This window comes from Heptranchias perlo, chromosome 20 (assembly GCF_035084215.1).
Source record: "Heptranchias perlo isolate sHepPer1 chromosome 20, sHepPer1.hap1, whole genome shotgun sequence".
NCBI classification, from domain to species: domain Eukaryota; kingdom Metazoa; phylum Chordata; class Chondrichthyes; order Hexanchiformes; family Hexanchidae; genus Heptranchias; species Heptranchias perlo.
In genome coordinates this window covers 46,866,690-46,882,336 of record NC_090344.1, presented here as the reverse complement: position 1 = coordinate 46,882,336, position 15,647 = coordinate 46,866,690, and the positions used below count along the sequence as shown (strand labels likewise).

General features: G+C 42.5%; 1 protein-coding gene across 2 annotated transcripts in view; it reads left to right on the top strand.

The window, feature by feature from the left end:
* Positions 1–15,647, top strand: part of LOC137335803 (histone acetyltransferase KAT6A-like) — a 125,626-nt gene that overhangs the window by 63,825 nt on the left and 46,154 nt on the right. The window contains exons 5-8 of one of the 2 annotated variants that reach the window (XM_068001241.1): positions 3,031–3,112; positions 5,187–5,319; positions 11,141–11,460; positions 14,069–14,187. In XM_068001241.1, the coding sequence (XP_067857342.1) occupies positions 3,031–3,112; positions 5,187–5,319; positions 11,141–11,460; positions 14,069–14,187 (654 nt within the window). The other variant, XM_068001242.1, reaches the window with a different exon arrangement.

Genomic DNA, 15,647 nt, shown 5'->3' with positions numbered 1-15,647 from the left:
GAAATTGATAGCCAAGTTCCGCACCCATGAGAACGGCCTGAACCGGGATCTTGGGTTCATGTCACGCGACACGTTACTCCACCAGCGAACAAATGTTATCTGTTTTTAATATAACGGGTCAGTTGCTGTCTTTTCTATGTTTCTACCTCTCTATCTCTTTTTTTTTGTTTGTTGTTTTTTTTTGGTGATTTGTATATTCTGAGACCTGGCAGGTAACACCTGTCTGTCTGCACACTGATTGCCTTGGCAACGGGCAGTTGAAAAAACTGTCTGTAATCACCAAGCATTGTTCTGTGAATTATAAATGCGATTTCATTTCGAGGATTTCATTTTCACATCGTTCACCTGAGGAAGGAGGAAGCCTCTGAAAGCTTGTGAATTTAAAATAAAATTGCTGGACTATAACTTGGTGTTGTAAAATTGTTTACAATTGTCAACCCCAGTCCATCACCGGCATCTCCACATCAACATTAAAACAGATTGCCTTAATTGTTATTTTTCCTATCATATATTGGTACCAATGCACTAAATAAACGTGGTAAAAACGCAATTTCGGCCTGGCAGCAGCTCATTCTTCTGCTTTTTGATCAGGGAAGCTTGTGATCAGAACAATTTACCCAAGAACTTTTTAGAACAGGAAAAGGCCATTAAGTCCAATAAACTAGTCTCTTTTTCATAGCTGCATCCCACCTATCTGCCTTCTCAGTATATTGAAGGTATATTTATATTCAACAGGGTTGAAGAGTCAGCTCATCTGCCTTCTTAGTATATTCCTCAGTCCTTTTTTCCTCATTTAATTGAGTAATTGCCTTGTCTCACAGTGCACTTAGCTGTTGATTATCCTCTATGTGGTGCACTCAAGGCCAACATGTATTTAATACTTTGTCAGGAATTATTGATCACTTAGTCAAGAAGTTCGGATGCTCAGTAGCTTTTTGTGGTCACAAGCCTATTTGGTGATCCAAATATTAATGTTTTATTGTGGTAGTTTTCTGTCAACTCAGTTTGTTTTATATTGATTATCATAAACGATATAACACCTTTTCTTGGCATTTTGACGGTTGATCTGCATAGCATATTAAGGTTTTTAAGCCTTGGAAACCAGTTTGAATCGAAGTGTTGACCCTTCGGTGATTGAAATGGCAGCTGGTTGGAGGTGCAGGGTATTACAAGGGAATGAAAGTGAATTTTTAGCTTCAAAATCTGGTAAAGTGAGTGAAGCATCGAGGCTTTGTGCCTGTATTCCAGCTCTAATTATCATTGTTCTCAAGGGCAATGGTTTTACCTTGTGGGGACTGCACCAGAATCAAAAATAGAACAAGATGTAGAATATTTGGTATCTAGGAGTGCATAACAAGTCACAAATTCAGTTGGGGGTTTTGGATGACATGATAAAACATCAGAGTGGAGCTCCTTAAGATTAAGTTGTAATGTTTTGTTATCTACCATTCATTCTCTTTTAACAAAGCACATACTGTGCATTCAACAAAATGATCACAGTTAAAGCCAGCATTGAAATGACATTGAATCTGAGAGACCAGTGTGACAGCATCACAGCTGAATAATGTGTTTCACTGAACAGTATTTTAGAATTATATATTGGAATTGTGAAACAGGGTTATAAGCAATTCGGAGCATAATGTACACTAGAATTTCTGTTGGATATTTCAAGAATATTAATTACTTCAACAACAATTTTTATTTAACGTAAAAGCTCTTAACCTTTTTCTCCCATCTCTTGAAGATGTTGACTCTTGGTCAGAAGTGAGGCCCTGGCTGATGTCCTCCTAAAATGTGTCACGGTGGGAGGGACTCTGGGTGGGGAGGGTTGGTGGGTGGGGGCGAGGAGCGTCAGATGCTGAGAAGGAGTTGGAGGAAGAATTTGGGTGGTGTCGGCAAGACAGGGTTGAAGAGTCAGCTCATCTGCGACTGAAACCCTCATCCTTTGTGACCTCTAGACTCGACTATTCCAGTGCTCTCCAGGCCGGCCTCCTACTTTGCACCCTCTGTAAACTTGAGCTCATCCAAAACTCTGCTGCCCGTATCTAACTTACACCAAGTCCCGTTCACCCATCATCCCTGTGTTCGCTGACCTGCATTGGCTTCCAGTCCGGCAGTGCCTCGATTTTGAAATTCATATCCTTGTTTTCAAATCCCTCCATGGCCTCGCCCCCTCCTTATCTCTGTAACCTCCTCCAGCCCTGCAACCCTCCGAGATCTCTGCGCTCCTCCAATTCTGGCCTCTTATGCATTCTGATTTTCATTGCTCCTCCATTGGCGGCTGTGCCTTCACCTGCCGAGGCCCTCAAATCTGTAATTCCCTCCCTAAACCTCTCCGCCCCTCTCCCTTTCTCTTCTCCGTTAAGGCGCTCCTTAAAATGTACCTCTTAGATCAGGCTTTTTGTCACCTGTCCTAATATCTTCTTTTGTGGCTTGGTGTCAAATTTTGTTTGTTAACGCTTCTGTGAAGTGCCTTGGGACGTTTTACTACGTTAAAAGTGCAATATAAAAGATTTTTGAAGGTGAGGTAGAGTTGTATCAAGGTTTTGGGATGGGAGAAAGGGAGTTCGAGAGTCCAGGGTTGAAGAGTAAACTCGTTTTTGTGTCATAGTTGTGATAGTTATTGAGCTGATTTGTAATTTCTGCCTGGAAGCTGCTAACATTACTGTTTTTAGGTTGTAATATGGATGTTGTCTGAAGCTGCCTGGAAGTTTTGTGGTTTACAAGCTAACAATCCATTACGATGAATTCTGTGGTAAATCTAAATGAGCCAGCCCAATAACACAAAACAGGGATGCCTCTTTATTTGGCTACTTATGAAGCTATACACAAGCTGTGTCCAATGAATTGCAGAGAAAATATTTTACATTGGCTGCGTGTTGAAGAGGGATCTTGAAGCCACAAGTACATTGTGGTGTATTTAAGGCTCTGTGGCAGTGAATAGCTACTGTTTCGTGATCTGTTATTTCTTCAATATCACTTGCAAAGTCAGATAGATTAATAATGATTGTCACCACTCCTTTCTCCTAGGATAACATGTTGTTCTGTGACTCGTGTGATCGAGGGTTTCACATGGAGTGCTGCGACCCACCTCTCACCAGGATGCCGAAAGGTAAGAATTCTTTTCTTTGATAAAATACAATTAAATAAGTTGTGTGCAGTAGGGCCTCGGACAAGAATCTCCACACTGTGAATTCCCAATCTCATCCTTGGGGAGGTTTCCCAGCAATTTTCTGCAGCTCTTTTTCTACATAAATACATTCAGAATCGTGAATATTAACAAATGGTTCAGTGTTCCAAAACTATTGCAGTGGCTGTTTTCCCCCCCCAGCCTCGCTCGGTACCAAATACAAATCTCGCTAAGTTATTCCAGCTTCCTGTAAAATGCAACACCCACATAAATCTTAAAAGTATTTCTTAAACAAACTCGACACAGCATTGAACTGGAGCAGAGTGCAACCCTTGGCTTCGGTTACAAGAGAAAAGGATTACATGTTTTGGGACATCTCCATCAGATTTAAAATGCTGTTAAATTGTTAGCATTTAATTTGGCAACATGGCTTGCTCCTTCTGTTGTACCCATCTTCTTGGGTGCATTGCACATTTGGTTGTGCTCCTTTTCTCTTCTTCTGAGGTTTCTTTTGGTTGGTATGTCATGTCTGTAAATATTGCTTCCCATGTGACATTTAAGAAAGAGAAATGCAATATGGCTCTTGAATTTCCTGGAGGAATTATGGGGGCAATTTTAACAACTCACTGGGTGGGAAACCCACAGATTTGGGTGGAACGAAGGTTTCGCACCCTGCCCAATATTGGTCTCTATTAACAGATGAGTTCAGTTTGAATTGCCCCCCATATCTCCATTATAAAGTTGCATCAGTAGTGTCACAGTTGTAGACTTCATCAAACATCAGTAATATAGAGCACATTGATGACTGAGAGCTGCCACAAAAACAAAATGAGTGTCAGAAAGGTTTGGGCAAGTTGGATCCAAGTGAGCTTTTCTGCTGTGTGCAGAATTTAAGCACTTGTCCTTAATTTTGCAAAAATGACCCCAACAAAAGAGAACAGGAAATGCAGGAGGAACTTTTTTTTACTAAAAGGGTGGGTAAGTATGTGGAACAGATTAGCGGCACTGGTGGTGGCTCGAGAAATCTTAATGGGTTTCAAGAAGGAACTAGATCAGTTCTTGTCAACATATGGTATTCAGGGTTATTAGAAATATACCAAGGGAATATTGTGGACCAGAGCTCTTTTCTTGTATGAAACTCTTACTATGTTACTGTTACTATGAAGCAGATTAAAACCATAAAATTTCTAAGATATATTGAATGATTGAAAGAAACTGAATGATTGCAGTAATTTAATTTGAGGCTTCAGGTAATGAGTCAAATCAACTTGTTTATGACATGACTTGAAGCCATCAATTCAACAACTGCCTGATGATCACTCTCTGCTGTCCATTATTCTCCCATTATTTAGCAGCTGTTCTGATAAATCCTCTGAGGTTAGAAAATGTCTGGTGTTGATTATTAATTGGACTTAACATTGTCAGTGAGTGAAAATGGACAAGTAACTCATCAAAGAATAGTGGTGTCGTGCAGATGCTCAGATCCATCTCCACAGAAGACTAATTCTACTTGCCATCCTCAATCAGATGGCCAGTCAGAAGCTGAAAGGAAGATATCATGCATCCCCTGGTGCACTACTGAATGTATACGAGCACATCCACAGTTTCATATTGACATCAGACTGATGGGAGCACCAGTGATCAACACTTGGTTAATTCAGTGGCGTGCATAATCTGGAAAAGTGCAGCTGTTCCTGGAACAAATCCTGGAAAGCAAGCACTTGTTCAGGATAAATATCCTCTTGTCCGAGCTGCAGCGAAAGTGACATCTGATGCACAGACTGTGCATTTCACAAGAGGCTGAACTTGGGTCATGGATCCCTTTTGTAACTGGGGCAATTCTCCCATTACCGAAGCAAAGGGGAAGGAGAAATGTTTCTTACCTTCCTTTATCATGATTTTAGCATGCACATATTCATGGCACATTTCTCTGGAAGATTACAAGCTGCTCTCTTTTTTTGTGTTTTGTTGTTTGTTGTAAACGCAAATGTCCGTGGATACGACAACGGTGGCTTCTGACAGGTTGAATCTTCATCTCTCTGTGTTTCCATCGCAGGCATGTGGGTGTGTCAGATTTGTCGGCCACGGAAAAAGGGAAGAAAACTGTTACACAAGAAAGCAGTACAGATTAAACGGCGCTACGCAACGTCAATAGGACACTCGAAAAACAGATTAAAGAAAAAGACAGTGTGAGTATTTCACAAAATGAATTGTTGTTTGAGAATGTATTGCTCGCTGACCTCTGTGATATATAGTACATTGGTTTACCAAGGAGCAATGACAGCGAAGGCCTGAAGATGCCAGGCACTTCATCACAGTGGCAGGAAGGGAAAATTGGAGGGCGAATCATGACCAGTTACAAGGTGGAATTGATGGCTCTTTCGAACTGGGGTTGCCAACTCTGGTTGGACATATTCATGCAGGTTTGATCACTTGACATTTCATCATGTGACATTTACCCACTGTTTTCAAATGTGAATTGAATTTGGCTTAGTTGAGTGTCTCAGTACTGTCGCATTCCAAAGATAACATAAGATAATTATACCATAGTACACAAGAACTTTTTAAAAACTAGATGTGCAGTTGGGACAGAAGTGGTTTGAAAGCATATTTAAACCCCACTATGAATCATTGCTTTTTGGACAGGAGGATTAAGGGAGAAAATTAGAAGTAGGAAGGAAAATCATTATCAGAGGGGCTGCATGGTGATGTAGATTATCGGTGCCCTCATGTGCTGCATCACACAGTGATGGGAGATTCACTTGCAACCGCGATTCCCCACACACTGAGTTCTCAACATCAATTGTGCTGTTGGGTGCTGACAGCTGGTGAGTTGAGGGCTTGGTGCTTTCTGAGGGAGGCAGGGGGGATTTTCATAGAGAGTCACCCTCGCCCACTCTCATCTACACCCCAGCAGCCAGCTAAGGGTAAGCATTGGCAGGTCTTAGTCTATCCTGTATGGCACAGAAAGGCTTCAGATAAGAATAGGTGGAAGGACATGGTAACAGATTACACCAAAAAGTGTTTTTTTTTATCGATTAGGCTTCATTCAGATGTGTGATAGAGCTCGCATAGTAGTTTATGGCAAGCATATAATCTCTGGAGTGGCACTTAGAATCATGGAAAGGTTACAGCACAGAAGGAGGCCATTCGGCCCATCGATTCCGCGCCGCCTCGATGCAAGAGCAATCCAGCTCGTCCCACCCACCCATCCGTTCCTCATAGCCTTGCAAATTTTTTCCTTTCAAGTACTTATCCAGTTCCCTTTTGAATGCCATGATTGAATCTGCCTCCACCAGCCTCTCGGGCAGTGCATTCCAGATCCTAACCTCTCGCTGTATTAAAAAAGTTTTTCCTCATGTTACCTTTGGTTCTTTTGCCAGTCACCTTAAATCTATGTCCTCTGGTTCTTGACCCTTCTGCCAATGGGAACAGCTTCTTTCCATCCATTCTCTCCAGACCCTTCATGATTTTGAATACCTCTATCAAATCTCCCCTCAACCTTCTCTAAGGAGAACAACCCCAGTTTTTCCAGTCTATCCACGTAACTAAAGTCCCTCATCCCTGGAATCATTCTAATAAATCTCTTCTGCACCCTCTTTAAGGCCTTCACATCTTTCCTGAAGTGCGATGCCCAGAATGGGACACAATATTCCAGTTGTAGTCAAAACAGTGTTTTATAAAGGTTCATCATGACTTCCATACTTTTGCACTCTATGCCTCTATTTATAAAGCCCAGGATCGTATATGCTTTTTTAACCGCTTTCTCAACCTGCCGTGCCACCTTCAACGATTTGTGCACATATATCCCCAGATCTCTCTGTTCCTGTACCCCTTTTAGAGTTGTGCCCTCTAGTTTATCTTGCCTCTCTTCGTTCTTCCGACTGAAATGTATCACCTTGCATTTTTGTGCATTAAATTTCATCTGCTCCGTGTTTGCCCATGCCACCAGCCTGTCCATGTCCTCTTGAAGTCTATCACTATCCTCCTCACTGTTTACTACCCTTCCAAGTTTTGTGTCATCTGCAAATTTTGAAATTGTGCCCTGTACACCCAAGTCCAAGTCATTAATATATACCAATAAAAGCAGTGGTCCCATCACTGACCCCTGGGGAACACCACTGTACACCTTCCTCCCGTCCGAAGAAGAAACGTTGACCATTACTCTCTGTTTCCTGTCCCTGAGCCAATTCTGTATCCACGTTGCCACTGCCCCCTTTATTCCATGGGCTGCAATCTTGATGATAAGCCTACCATGCACCACTTGATCAAACTCCCTTTGAAAGTTCATATACAGCACATCAGCTGCATTGCCCTCATCTACCCTCTCTGTTACCTCATCAAAAAACTCTATCCGGTGAGTTAAACACGATTTGCCTTTAACAAATCCGTGCTAACTTTGCCTAATCAATCCATACTCGTTCAAGTGACTGTTAATTTTGTCCCGGATTAATGTTTCTAAAAGTTTCCGCATCACTGAGGTTAAACTGACTGGCCTGTTGTTGCTGGGTTTATCCTCACACCCTTTGTTGAACAAGGGTGTAACGTTTGCAATTCTCCAGTCATCTGTGAACCCACAATCTTCTGACTCAGAGGAGCGAGTGCAACCAACTGAGCCACGGCGAAAACCTGACACGAAAAATAGCTCGCATACACCTTTCTGCATTTGTACCTGGAGTATGAAGTCAAAATGTTATTAGTAGTAGCTGCCAAGTGTTAAAAATCCTGTGAAAAACCAATTCTGCCTGCAGTGTTGTATCACATACACACAGGTTGGCCCTTAAGGTTCAACAATACGGAGACAAACCAATTCTAGCCCTGTAGTTTCTTGTATAGATCTAGAATGGTATCGTCCAGTGTAGTCATTTGCATTTTTAGTGGGGGGACGATGACTTGGAGCTATTTATATCAGAATTTGCTTTTTGGAGTTTGCTCAGAGCTCCAAATCATTTTGCTGAAGTTGAAGCAAATTGAACAGGAAGTGTGGGTTTTACAGAAACATAGTGCTATATTAAACATTGCAGCAGTGTCTATTTATAACCAGCAATTTCTCCTCAACAATGTGGATAGACCCTGAATCTGCAAGTGCTGAACATATATATTGACTTAAATCAACATTTCAGGGTCTTCTATTTTTGTCCTAGTTTTGTTTTTATCCAGTTCCAGTCTCAGACAACCTGCAAGCCACCAATCCCCTTTCAGAGATCTGCTCAATCTTGTACACTATCCCTCTCATAATGACTCCACAATTTGTTACATATGTTTGCTGAACCTCCAAACCTCTTCTCCAAGTCAGCTCCAGAGCGCCTTCAACAAGCTATATTTATTGTGAATGCTACTCGGTCCCAAGCTTCCCTTTTTTCTTCTTCTTTCCATGAAAACCTGCATAACTTCACCCCCTCCCAAAGGAGAGAGAGGTAAACCAGGGAATTATAGACCAGCTAGCCTAACATCTGTTGTGGGGAAAATGCTGGCGTCTATAATTAAGGATAGGGTGACTGAACACCTCGAGAATTTTCAGTTAATCAGAGAGAGCCAGCATGGATTTGTGAAAGGTAGGTCGTGCCTGACAAACCTGATTGAATTTTTTGAAGAGGTGACTAAAGTAGTGGACAGGGAAATGTCAATGGATGTTATTTATATGGACTTCCAGAAGGCATTTGATAAAGTCCCACCTAAGAGACTGTTCGCTAAGATAGAAGCCCATGGAATCGAGGGAAAAGTACGGACTTGGTTAGGAAGTTGGCTGAGTGAAAGGCGACAGAGAGTGGGGATAACGGGTGGGTACTCACATTGGCAGGGTGTGACTCATGGAGTCCCGCAGGGATCTGTCTTGGGGCCTCAGTTATTCACAATATTTATTAACGACTTAGATGAAGGCATAAAAGTCTCATATCTAAGTTTGCCGATGACACAAAGATTGGTGGCATTGTGAGCAGTGTAGATGAAAACATAAAATTACAAAGCAATATTGATAGATTAGGTGAATGGGCAAAACTGTGGCAAATGGAATTCAATGTAGACAAATGTGAGGTCATCCACTTTGGACCAAAAAAGGATAGAACAGGGTACTTTCTAAATGGTAAAAAGTTAAAAACAGTGGATGTCCAAAGGGACTCGGGTTCAGGTACATCGATCATTGAAGTGTCATGAACAGGTGCAGAAAATAATAAGGCTAATGGAATGCTGGCCTTTTCTATCCAGAGGACTAGCGTACAAGGGGATAGAAGTTATGCTGCAGCTATACAAAACCCTGGTTAGACAGCACCTGGGGTACTGTGAGCAGTTCTGGGCACCGCACCTTCGGAAGGACATGTTGGCCTTGGAGGGAATGCAGCGTAGGTTTACTAGAATGATACCCGGACTTCAAGGGTTAAGTTACGAGGAGAGATTACACAAATTGGGGTTGTATTCTCTGGAGTTTCGAAGGTTAAGGGGTGATCTGATCGAAGTTTATAAGATATTAAGGGGAACAGATAGGGTGGATAGAGAGAAACAATTTCCGCTGGTTGGGGATTCTCGGACTAGGGGGCACAGTCTAAAAATTAGAGCCAGACCTTTCAGGAGTGAGATTAGAAAACAATTTTCGACACACAAAGGGTGGTAGAAGTTTGGAACTCTCTTCCGCAAATGGCAATTGATGCCAGCTCAATTGCTAATTTTAAATGTGAGATAGATAGCTTTTTGGCAACCGAAGGTATTGAGGGATATGGGCCAAAGGCAGGTATATGGAGTTAGATCACAGATCAGCCATGATCTTATCAAATGGCGGAGCGGTCTCGAGGGGCTGAATGGCCTACTCCTGTTGCTGTGTTCCTCCCTGCATCTTATAATTTTCTCAGGCACGACTCAGTCTCCTGTGTGGAAGTTGCTGGACCACAAGCAGCTTTGTGTTTAATTCGGTGAGCAACAGGCTTGGTTTCCCTTTGTTATTCAGTGGCCAGCTCATGAAACCCACCCTTGTTGTGGGTCGAGGCGACGTGATGGTCTTGCTGGATTTCGATAGGAGTTTTGCTTCTGCATGCTACTGCAAGGGTGCGAGTCTGAATGAAAAATTCAGGCACACAAACTGCTTGGAAAGATGGTTCTTCAGTGAAGGGAAGAATCAATGCTGACTCTCAAAGCTCTCATCATGGAATGTGTTCCAATCGCTTGGAGTTCCGATTTGTTGAGGTGTGTTCCACTTTTCCCAATGGAGCATTTACTTCAAATATGTGAATGAAATGAGACCATTCAGTCCTGCACCTTGCCCCATGATCTCAGCTTATAATATCTGTTTCCAAATAAGCTCCTCCGAAAATACGGATTGTGTGCCAATCAATGCGACGGATATCACAGGACTTTTCTCCCCTTACCCAACCCCTCAAAAACCGTTTGCATCTTCTGTCATCGTCAAGCACTTGAAGGACAGGTTCGGCACAAGTTAGATGCATATTTAAACTTCCACTGCATCAGCACACCTCAACCCCAACCTCAGAAGACTTGCCCCACAGCACCAGAGTACCATTTTCCACTCCTCAGACCAGCTATTCTCGTGAACTCTCGGATTGCCCAAAAAGGAATGCGAGGCGATGTGTAATGTCATGAATGTTTCCCAGCACTAAAGGAAGTTCATTCATCCCTCTGAATGTGAAGCTGGATAGTACTTTACTCACTGAAGGTATTGAGAAAAGTATTATCCAGCTTCTCAATTGTATCATGAGGGTCGTCATATCTATTTGAATATACTTTTACACATTGATATGTATATTGTGACTCTTATGATACTCAACAAAAAAAAATGAAGCTTGTTATCCAGAAGGTGGTGTACTGCACCTTTTATTTTTGTGTAAGTGTTCATGAATTATAAATTGATTGCAGAACACTCTAGTGTACTGCTTGTTTCGAACTTTGTGTGGTTTTATGACAGTGCGAGCTGCATTTTGAAAGTAAGTGTATGATTCTGTTAGTGGAGGTGCTCTTTGAATAACTGAGCAAGGATGCAGCTGATCCTCTCTTCTCCTTCCACAGATCAAAAGGTTCTCAGCCATTCGACAAAGAGAGACAGTGTCCCGGCCGAGGTCGCAAACGCAAAATCTCCGCAATCACTTCGTCGAAGTCGGGACGGTTGGATGGACTGAACGCTTTGAACTCGCGAACCACCAAATCTTCCAGTCTGAAAATGAACAAGAAAACCAAAGGGCTCATTGATGGCCTTAGCAAATTCTTCACCCCTTCGCCCGATGGCCGCAAGCCACGGGGTGAACTCCTGGACTTAGCTGAGCAATACAGGCTCAAGAAAAAGGTGCCACGAAAATCAAGCACTTCTGACAGCGGCACATGGCCCACAGGTACTGCACTGACCTCATTAATCCCTGCATGCCCAGTATCACCTGAGGTTTCTTTACCAGCACCAAGGTGCCACTTAAGTAGCCTCATACCACCTCCCTGTACTAGCCCGCTTGATAACTTCAGTAAGCTGTCATTCACTGGCCAGTTAAATGTGTCCAGAATGCCCAGGTTAAGAAAGGAACCAATTGACTCTCCTTCCCCTCTTTATACTCCCAATCTCTCTGACGAAGCAGACTCTGAGTTAACTCCTCCTTGCCTTACACCTTGTGAACCTTGTCCTACTTCCATTGATAAATCTGTTCTCCCAAGCCTTTGGGGCAGTAGCATGAAAAACAGTTGCACTTTACAAATCTCACCATGCCTACGACTGAGTACATCCGCAGAAACGGTGGCTAAACTGCACTCTCATTATTTCCTGCCGTTTTCTGTGAGAGAGAAAGCAATAAGGGGCAACCGGTGTAAAATGAGACACGGAAAGGAGATCCTTTGGCACGGGAAGGGAAACGTGGAATTAGAAAGGAGTGAGAGTGCCGAGGACAAGGGTAAGAAGTAAATGCCATGCCGTCGTACATCGCTAGCACTAGAAACTGGCTTTTCATTGCGCTTTGTGGGGGTGCTTCAGTCGCTGTTGTCTTTTGGAAGGGGAAGGAGTGGGCTCATGCCATGAAAGTAGCTCAGCACATTGTCATTTCAGCCATCAAAATAAAAACAGGAAACACACAGCAAGTCCATCAGAATCTGAAAGAGAAAAGGCAGATTAACCTCTTGGTGGACACCATTCAGCTCAACTTTTCTTTGTCAAATATTGACGGGCCTGCTGTGTATTTCCCATGTTTCCTGTCATGATTTCAGACTTGCAAAAGTGTTTCTTTTAATCATTGCACTCTTTAAATTGGCTGGGATATGGGCACCTTGGGAAGGGGGTGAGGTTACAGCACACAAGAGCTTTACACCGTGTCTGACCACATCAACCCACCTCCAAATTGCCCAGAGACATAAAAACATTTCAAGGGAACTACTCCAGCGTCACTGCTGTTGGGCATTTCTTTCATGGCATGCGCGGAATGTCCATTTAAGCTGGAAAATATTCCCCAAGGTGGAGTTGACTGACTTAATCTCGCCACTTGCAGATTGATGAGGTCAGGTCTCTTGCAGGGTATTTTCCGTATCCCACAGGATTGCGTACAGTAGCCTCTGCTTTTTTTATTTAAAGCATTTCAGCTCACAAGGATTTGTAGACTTCGAATAAAACTGACTGCTCTGAAAACCTCTTTTTAATTGTGTGTGAGAGACAAGTGCACATCTAAACTTCTTGGTTACTGATCAGGTCACTGCTTTCCCTTGGACTGGAAATGGCAACTTTTTGTTAAAAATAATTTTTTTAAAAAGTAATTATAATCTCTCTTCGCAGCCCCCCACTTTTCATATCTACATCGTTCCAAGGGCATTATGATGACTGTCACTCGTCCCTTTGCCTGTGCAGCTCTTGTGCTTGTCATAAAAATTGGTTCCCTGAATTTAAAAATCCCCTTCTCTGCGAGGGGGGGGTCACTGAGCCTCCTTTTTGAAAATTGAGCACTCACCACTTTGTTGTGCAGCATGTTGCCACACCAGTGTGCGATGCTGCAGAGCTGGCTTGCTGAAATGAGCATTTTGGGAAGTTTTGGTATTTTGCTTTGGTTGAGTGAAGGAATGATTACAAAGCAATGCTCATTATAAAGGAAAAAGTACTGAGCTGAGCAAAAGAACTGGGATCCTCACGGCCAAATGAGTGCTTCATTGTAACTCTTGTCCTCAGTTATTTTATGCTCATAAGACTATTTAATTGAAGCTGCTATTGCATTATGCTGTGCCTCTTGTTGCATTTAATATTTGCTGCCCTGTTTGTTTACATCTTATTTCTTTTTCCTACTTTACATTGACTGTATTTGGTCGTTCTATTTTTTTCCTGTGATATAGGCTGCTTGTGTCATTTCAGTTTGTTAATATACTTTGCTATCCCAGTGCCAGTGGTGAGCTCCTGATCGTGGCCATGCAGTATGGAGGATGCTCCGAACAGAGTTGAGGTGCCTCCCCAGTGAAAGAAAAAAGGAAATGGGAGGGCACATCAACCCTTGTTCTGCTGTTTCCCTCCAAGAAGCCTGTTCAAGAGGCAGAGCACTGGCAGAGTTTTTGAGAATGCTTCACCTCACCCTGTTGGTTGGGAAATGGGGCAGAGACATCTGAGGCAGGTGAGTTTCACCGGACCTTCAGCACTTGAACTCTGAAACTTTTAGTTTGGAGTTTGGAGCCCGCTGTTCCAATGGGAAAGGATACACAAAGCTCCAGCTGCAGCAGCAAAAATTACAAAACATCATCTGAATCCAGAATAATAGCCAACCATGGCAGATGTTGATTTTACTGATATTTGTCCCCTCGGTTGGTTAAAATGTTTTAAATTTGAGGGCATAAATGTCACTGTATTGCCCCATTAACTTTCAGCAGCTATATTAACAGGTTGAGGGTTGCCAGTTCCTCAATCTGGCTCTCCATAAGCTATGAATTATTGCAGAAGGTTTTCTTTAAGGAAAGTCCCTTCATTAATATTCTGTTTTTCAAAATTTGCAGACAATCAGGACTCATGGGGCAGCAAACATGAAAATGAGGAGGTCCAATCGCTGAGCAAAGACATTGTGACGGAGAAAGACTTCGACCTATTTCAACACGTTCAAGAACTTGCACTGGAGGTGAGATGCAGTGTCGCATTATGTCGGTGAATATTGGCGAGCAAACTGCGAACATTACAGATATTGACTTCAGGACCAGAGATTTATTTTTATGTCTTACAGAAAAGGCAGATATTTTAAGACTTGCAGGAAATGGAGATGTGCTGAGCTGATTAGAGTGAAATTACTTGCATGCAGAATTTTCATTCTTTGCTGTTCTGCACTGGAAAGCAAAATAGTACGAGGCATTTGCAAAAGCAGATGAAAAGGTTGGCATCAGATGTATCAAGAATATTATCCACAATGGAATGGTTAAGTATGAAGGACTTGACTCAAAACCTCCCAGTGAGACCCACAAATATATCTGGGGAGGAATTGTGGGTGCAAACTGTGTGCAGCACAAAAGAATCATTTTGCCAATTCACTGCTTTTTCAGGCCACATTACGACCAAAGAGTTTCCAAAGCTGCAAACAATGGTGATTTTGAGTTTAAAAGTCCAATTGGCCCGGCTCCAGCAAAATGTAATTGGTAGCTGAAATGTATTTTTCTCGTGGAAAACAAGAAATGACAAATACAGTTTGATCTGAAATGTGAAAGTGTATGTCCAGAATCTGAGAATATGCTGCGTAAGTAATACTTTGTTTGGTGATCTCTGCATCGGCCTGTGCAGCAAAGGTGTGAAAGTGTACACGACATCCGATTCGGTTCAGTCATGCCGGTCAACAGAAAACAACTGACATTACCCAGTGAGCAGATTTGAAGCCAGTTGTTTTGATGTTGTTTTTACTTTTGAGGTCTGTTAATATAAAATCACAGAGGAAATTTTTTAAAAAGACAACAGTTGAGTTTACTTTCTCCCTTAAAAGGCGATACAGCTGAGAGTGCAAGGTACCTTTGTACTGGTGATACTAACCCGATTGCGGTCAATTTGGGGTTGGGTGTTGAGAGCAAATTGAGATCTCATTCAAACATAAGGATAGAAGATGGTTAGTCGAGAGCAAGGAGCAGATCACACAGAATACATTTTCGAAACCACAGACGCTTGCTTGATGGTCCCCATGGTGTCACAGACTGAGTGAGCAGTGCTGAAGTGAGAAATTCTATCTTTTTTGTTAATCAGCTGGTTGTGGGAAAACCAAGTCCAAGAACCCGAGGATTCCAGAAGCATATTTCACTGTTTAATATGCAGATCTTTCCTGGAGTACCTGATTGAACCTGTGCTGTTCTGGGCTGCACCTAGTTTGTCTTATCCTGCTGTTCAGTCACCATACCAACCTAATTGTGTCGAAGTGTTCAAGTCAACAAGACGAACCAGTCCCTTTTTTGAGTGAACTGTGGAGGTCTTATTGATTGTCGAATACAAACAGCAACTGTGGACAGTCAACTGCTTGTGCTAGAAGGTAAGGCACATGTGCAAAGTTAGAAGCAAATAAGTCAAATCGGCAAAGGGCAGAGAATGCCCTGACATTCAGTGGTTGGT